Raw genomic sequence first — 7,500 nt, 5'->3', positions numbered from 1 at the left:
CCCTGACAACAGCCACACAGAATTAGAACACATTTAGACTTTAGATTCATTTAGATTTTTTTCAACAGAATGTATAAATAGTCATAGACATGAGGCACTGTGTGATTCTCTCACTGCTCTGCAACATCTATGGAGAAAAGTAGTAGGCCTCAGGGGCTAAGAGATGCTGGGTTCAACAGCAGGACAGAGATACTGAATAGTGGTGAATGTGGTTTTAAACCGAGTGTGTGTGTGTGTGTGTGTGTGTGTGTGTGAGCGTGTGCGTGTGCGTGTGTGTGTGGTAGGGGACGTACAGTTTGAGTAGATCCAGATGGGACCTCCTCTTGGAGAAGGACCTCTTCCTGGACTCTGGTTCGATGACACATGGTCCAGCCAGGTCAAACAGACGCTGTGGGCTGCCCAGGATCTGTGGCACAAGAAAACCAGAACAGGGACAGATAAGATGATCATGTCCAACTTACCAGTGACATTGCAATGGTCTCAGGGGCATTATTATTCCTGAATGGAACTTAAAAAAAATGGGAGTAAATCATCATTTCCTGACTTCTATTGCTTTTGTTCTGTGAGCTGGCGTCTAACTGCCAGAGAGAAACACACTGCTAAACACCAGTGTCTAACCCTTTTGGTCAAACGTCCTCGGCTTGAATTATAATAACTTACAATAACTTCACATGGCACAGTAGCACATTAGCACAGAGACTCTGAGGCCTGTGATATGATATGTCTTTGGGTTTGATTTCCATATATGGCCTCATTTGCTAGTAGCTTTAAAAAAAAAGTGCCTGCCATTTGAAAATAACATCAAACGAAAAGCATGAATGGCAGAACCTTCTATCCTTCCGTTTACTAATTTAGTTAGATGTAACATCCCTGTCTCCACTTATAGGTCCATCAAAATATGTGCCTCTTCACATGACCATGTCATTTTACTGTAAGCTTCCCAAGCATCCAGATGAAGAATCCATGTGGTTTCCCTCGCAGAGTATTGTAATATCATGACTTAAGTTCTCAGGAAGGACTAACAAATAGTAGAAAATAATGTAATATCTGCTTAAATCCTCTACTTTGAATAATATCTAACACTGTTCCAAAACTTTTCTCTCTCATTTCTGCCATGTGAAATGAATGCCTTAGCTACTTGCATTTGAATATTTGTATACGGGCTCATCTGCTTGTCAAGTGGTTTAGGTGTGGTTTAGGTGTGTCTGTAAACGCCCTGGCCCTGATCTTGTGTCAGTCCAGAATTTCACAATTATGCTGGCCATAAATCAATAACTTAACCATCTTTCGTAATGTATTTACTGTAAAGCACTTTGAGGTACATTATTTTGCATGAAAGGTGCTTTATAAATAAAGTTTATTATTATTATTATTATTAACTTTCTATAATGTTGGTCTTTTTTTATAACTTTCCTTACATTTTCTTCTCCCCTCCATCCAGCCCTCCTGGTACAGGACACTGTTTGTGTGTGTGTGTGTGTGTGTGTGTGTGTGTGTGTGTGTGTGTGTGTGTGTGTGTGTGTGTGTGTGTGTCCTGGTTCTCTCACCTCCTTCATGATCTTGATGGCCTCCACGCGGTGCTGTGGCGGGGGGTAGAGCAGGATGCGGTGGTAGAGGGACTGCAGCACGGGCTTCATGGACTCCACGCACCCCACCAGCCTCACCAGCTCCGCCGCCAGGTAGCAGATGGTCCGCACCACGGGCCCGATCATGGCGGGGGCGCTGGAGGAGCAGCCTGAGCCACGCCCGTGGTCGCTCACGCCCGATCCGCCGCCCCCCGAGGCTGCCAGGTCCGACTCCTGGGCGCCCCCCCCTCCTCCGTGGGCGGAGGTGATGGTCTTGTCGTTGACGGGGTTCCCCATGATCACCACCAGTGATGGACACAGCTGTTTCCTGTGAGGGTGGGGGGAACGCAGGGGGGGGTTCACTAAACAGCAGGGTTTCATTCTGACAAGATCACTGTTTCCATTCCTCGCTGTCATTTTCCTTCACAAGTCCCTAAGTCCCTGAGGTATACATTCATGCTGTATGGAGAACACACAGGCTGTGCACGTGTTCAGTGGACTGTTTGTATGGGATGTTCTGTCTACATGAGCATCTGCCTGTCTGTGTTTTCCAGTCACTTGCTGAGTGAGTCTCTGTTTTAATGTGTCCTTATAAGGTCTCCATTCTCTCTCTCTCTCTCTCTCTCTCTGTCTCTCTCTCTCTCTCTCTCTCTCTCTCTCTCTCTCTCTCTCTCTCTCTCTCTCTCTCTCTCTCTCTCTCTCTCTCTCTCTCTCTCTCTCTCTCTCTCTCTCTCTCTCTCTCTCTCTCTCTCTCTCTCTCTCTCTCTCTCTCTCTCTCTCTCTCTCTCTGCTGCAAATATTTGAGGTAGTCAAAGTGAGATGTGCATGCAATCTCGGTCTTCGTGGGACTTTCAGGGGAAATATTGCATATCGAATATTGCAATATAACAGCTGAATGTTGTTCATGAGGATTTATAAAACTAAAAAAAGTGGACAACAATTCTGCTATTTGTGTGTAGTCAAGACTCTCCAATGTGTTCTGATTATGGCAAAGTATGGCAAATAAAGGATGCAGTAAAGCTGCTATGCAGAATCTTACCACACGAGGTCCATGAAGCCGCGGTTCAGGTGCATTGTGGGAGGACAGCTACTGAGCATGGACAGAATGCACTCCAGATAGAGGAGCTGCAGCAGCTGGTTCTCACTACACATGAAGCACAATCAATCAATCAATCAATCAATAACAGCCCCAGCACACACACACACACACACACACACACACACACACACACACACACACACACACACACACACACATATATGCACAATGAGGTGCAGACAGATGGCAGAAAAGAGACAGACAGACAGACAGACAGACAGACAGACAGACTGACAGACTGACTGACTGACTGACACACAGACACACTGACACACTGGCACACTGGCACACTGACACACAGACACACAGACACACAGACACACAGACACACAGACACACAGACACACACACACACACACACACACACACACACACACACACACACACACACACTTCAACCCTTATGAACGTACTTTTGTGCTGACAACAATTAGTACTCAGTTATGACAAAAACATTACCTTCTCAATACATAACAACCACCAATAATACCTTATACAGTATTCAGTGTTCAAGAACAATACTAGTATAAATCACCAGCGAAAAACCTATGCATTCTAGTCTTGTAACACTGAGCAACGAAACAAAATGTGAGCATCATCATCAAAATGACCCATGCTGAATTCTTCATGTCATTCATCATGTCGTATTTATGACGTTCACTGAATAAGGCCAGTCTGTGATAGTGTGCAGTCTAAGGCTGAAGGACTACAGTAGGACTGGGTTGTATAAGCGTCTGTGATAGTGTGCAGTCTAAGGCTGAAGGACTACAGTAGACTGGGTTATATAAGTTTCGAAGGCCAATGGTGTTAGTAGTGCTTACATGCCGACTCCTTCCAGTTTCTCACAGAAGACAGTGAGGACAGTCACGACATCCTCGTACAGTGCTTCAGTGGTGGGGGAGAGATCTGTACACAGAAAAACACACACACAGATTCATGCATGCATTAATGCACAGACACACACACACAGATTCATGCATGCATTAATGCACAGACACACACACATGTACAGTTAATAGCAGTATTTATTATTAGTATACAGCTGCACATTTCTAAGACAACGATACACTGTAAATATATTTCTCCTGGGCAGTAATGATACAACTGGCTACCAAGCCTCTCATGAATAATTGATTTATAAACTGGTCAGATCCTCTACCCGCCATATGTGCAAACCTTCCCTGGAGTATAACAATCTCTCTCTCATGTGTTTAGCCAAGAGTTTTACTAGAGTGGGTCCACAGATTTGGGCCGTGTAAGACTTCCTGCTTTGCTTCCTCTCTCAGTTTTATGGTTATGGTATTTGTTTCCTGGCCTTTGGGAGCTGAGATTTGTGGTCTGGTGGTTTGCTCGCTCTGTCTTGAAGGCGGCCATTTTTTAGCAGCAGAGGAGTCATTTCAGCTATGTGTGTAAAGGGAGGAGTGAGAGAGACTGCCGAAGGCTATTTGTATATAAATCATATCAGCCTCTCTGTGGGTCTATGTGTGTGTGTGTGTGTGTGTGTGTGTGTGTGTGTATATGTGTGAGTGTGAGTGTGTGTGTGTGAGAAAGTGTGTGTGTGTGTGTGAGAAAGTGTGTGTGTGTGTGAGAAAGTGTGTGTGTGTGTGTGTGTGTGTGTGTGTGTGTGTGTGTGTGTGTGAGTGTGTGTGTGTATAAATCATATCAGCCTCTCTGTTGGTCTATAAAATATATGAATGCGATCTACCCCAGGGTTACCCAAGCCCTGTTTCAGGCCCCCCTACAAGTGGCACGATTGTTACTTATTGCCACGACAACCCACCTCTGTATACCCAGCATCCCCAGTGAGCCATAGCAGCCTCGCTCTGCCAGGCTCACATCCTCTGCCAGGCTCATATTCACTGTGTTTACCATTCGTGTGTGTGTGTGTGTGTGTGTGTGTGTGTGTGTGTTAGTAAGTTAATAAGTTATTCACTGTGTTTACCATTCGTCAAGCAAGACACACCGCTATCAATCAGTATCAGTAGCAATGAGTCCGCAGTCATCCCCATTCAGGGAGTTTTTCCTTGCCCCTGTTGCCGTTGTGCATGCACTAAGGGGGTTCAGGCTCTGGGCTCTGTTAAGCGGCGAGAGGCAATTGTATTGTTATGGCGCTATACAAATAAAATTGAATTGAATTGAATTGAATTCCACTGCAGTATGCCTGCTCTACCCTCTCTGCCTCTTAAACAGGCCATCAACATTGACCTGTGCCCTCTATCTAAACGCCATCGCTGTGTAAAAGCACTGTGGGGGAACACATGCACCCAGATAGCATCTGACAGCAGTGGACCTGCAGGCTCATCATCAGATCAGACAGACAGACAGACAGACAGACAGACAGGCAGACAGACAGACAGACAGACAGACAGACAGACAGACAGACAGGCAGACAGACAGACAGACAGACAGACAGACAGACAGACAGACAGACAGGCAGACAGGCAGACAGACAGACAGGCAGACAGGCAGACAGACAGGCAGACAGAAAGACGGACAGACAGACAGACAGACAGGCAGACAGACAGACAGACAGGCAGACAGACAGACAGACAGACAGACAGACAGACAGACAGACAGACAGACAGACAGACAGACAGACAGGCAGACAGACAGGCAGGCAGACAGACAGATAGCATCTGACAACAGTGGACCTGCAGCAGGCTCATCATCAGATCTGAACAGGATCAGTCCCAGAGTCAGCTGCTATGTGGGTTTATCACTAGAAATGCTCTAGTCACTATCTTATGCTATGTTGAACCATTCCATGCCTTGATGGTCTGGTAACAGTGTGGCTCTTTGAAATGGTGTTGGGTTTTGTTGTGGCTCTTTGAGCTGGACTGGTTAGCCACCCCTGTCCTAGTGTATTCAGTTACAAAAGAATGAACAGCAGTACAGGCTGTATAAATACAGTACATGACTACAGTACACTCGCACATCACATACAGTATGTAACTACAGTATGTAACTACAGTATGTAACTACAGTATGTAACTGCATGCAGTATGTAACTACAGTATGTAACTACAGTATGTAACTACAGTATGTAACTGCATGCAGTATGTGACCACACTGTGTAACTACACGTGATCTTGACTACCTCTTCGCTGTGACAGCTGTGCTGGCAGGTCCTCCCCATCCACTCCCTGTGTGAAGGAAAATACATATTATTCATGCACAGCACACTCTGCTTAACAGACATTTTCAGGTACACACTCCGAATGAAATATGTATGTGCACACACACTCATTCACACTAAAAAGATCAAATGTGCGTGTTTGTGTGTTTGTGTGTGTGTGTGTGTGTGTGCGCACGCGTGTGCGTGTGTGTGTGTGTGTGTTGGTGTGTCGGTGTGTGTGTGAGTGTGTGTGCGTGTGCGTGCGTGCGTGCGTGCGTGTGTGCTTGCGTGTGTGTGTGCGTGCGTGCGTGCGTGCGTGTGTGTGTGTGTGTGTGTGTGTTAGTAAGTTAATAAGTGAGTACTCACCACCCCTTCTTGTCTGTGCCTTAGCTGCAGGGTCAGATCTCCCAGTATCTGGCTGAGTGTAGCCCTGATGGCTGTGTTGATGCTCCTCTGATGGCAGCTGGACATATACGTCTCTATGCATACCTGCGGAACGCCATGACACACACACACACACACACACACATATGTTATATACTTTTTTTGACTCCCCATTAGAAGAACGCCATGACAGAACACCATAGTTTAGCAGTGGGATACTTTATCGCTGACGGATAGAATATATACTCGTGAACATTTCATTTTCACATGTGATAAGGTATATTTCAATGCTTTATATGAAATATATAATGACCTTTTCTATGTAACACCCTAGCTGTAAGTGTCTTTGGATGCCCCATCCATATCATTTCACCTGGCAGTTCTTCACTGGACTTCATGCCTCCAGTGCTATACAGGCTTTTATTTTGAGTTTTGCCTAAATAGACTGAGTTTCTGTTCTCAAAGTACTTCTGAAATAAATCCATCCTGCTCAGGTTTAAAAGATCAGTTAAGGAAATATCAATGGCATTATTTATATTTCTCAGAGAGCACAAATGATGAAATGCAGTTCAAACTCTCCCCTGTATATCAAATAACTGCAACTAAAGCGTCTGGTTAATAACAAAAGAAATGAAATCTATTCTCTGGAGCGTATGACTCATGAGACAGCAGGAAATTATTTCTGGCAGGTATACTCAGAGTGGCGTCATCGATTTGGACCCTTGGGATTGCGGGTTTATCTGCCACACTGTGTGATGGTGGACGGGATAATCAGTGAACGGATCCCTGCCTTAGAGCTCCGATCTCAGCAGCACCTTCTCTCTCCTACCACAACGTCTGCAACCGAGCCAGAGTCTAAACCTCCGGAAAAGTAATGGGGATTCTGTTTAATAATGTCTTATAATTATAATGTCTTCATAAAGTATTGGGGATTCTGTTTCATAATGTCTTCTCTGAGCTGGTTACAGAAGCTGGGGAGGGCAATAAAAAAGAAATAAACCTCAATCCAAACCACACTAAGCCTTGAGCTGTCCAGGTCCTGGGATTTGTAATTTGTTCTAGAATTTTCCATCTAATAACTGCTAAGCAACAAAATGACCTGAGACCTTCAGTGAACCCAAGTGCTGGAACAAAAGTGTGTTACTGTGGAAGTACATTTCATCGCTCTCTATATTTTGTCAGTATCATTTCAGACAGAAATATAAAGAAAAAAAATGCTAATTTTTCATGTTCATCTGGCACAAAGCATTAAAGCTAAGGAATGTGTTGAACGACAGGAAGGTATCCAATCAAATCAATCTGTACATATTTGTGGTGAGATTAGGGGGTCTATATCT

The 7,500-nt window shown here is 44.8% G+C and overlaps 1 protein-coding gene across 1 annotated transcript in view; it reads right to left on the bottom strand.

Annotated features, from left to right (window-relative positions):
- The window catches only part of arfgef3 (ARFGEF family member 3), a 56,196-nt gene that overhangs the window by 32,874 nt on the left and 15,822 nt on the right, over positions 1 to 7,500 (bottom strand). Inside the window, exons 6-11 of the mRNA XM_080849493.1 lie at positions 6,146 to 6,268; positions 5,762 to 5,807; positions 3,486 to 3,570; positions 2,605 to 2,709; positions 1,548 to 1,893; positions 294 to 406 (exon numbers count right to left, since the gene is read on the bottom strand). Of these exons, the coding sequence (XP_080705619.1) occupies positions 294 to 406; positions 1,548 to 1,893; positions 2,605 to 2,709; positions 3,486 to 3,570; positions 5,762 to 5,807; positions 6,146 to 6,268 (818 nt within the window). The remainder of the gene's footprint in view (positions 1 to 293; positions 407 to 1,547; positions 1,894 to 2,604; positions 2,710 to 3,485; positions 3,571 to 5,761; positions 5,808 to 6,145; positions 6,269 to 7,500) is intronic.

Source organism: Sprattus sprattus, assembly GCF_963457725.1.
Source record: "Sprattus sprattus genome assembly, chromosome: 12".
Lineage (NCBI taxonomy): Eukaryota > Metazoa > Chordata > Actinopteri > Clupeiformes > Clupeidae > Sprattus > Sprattus sprattus.
Note: the sequence above shows the minus strand (reverse complement) of the source record. Positions and strands in the feature narration are given on the sequence as shown.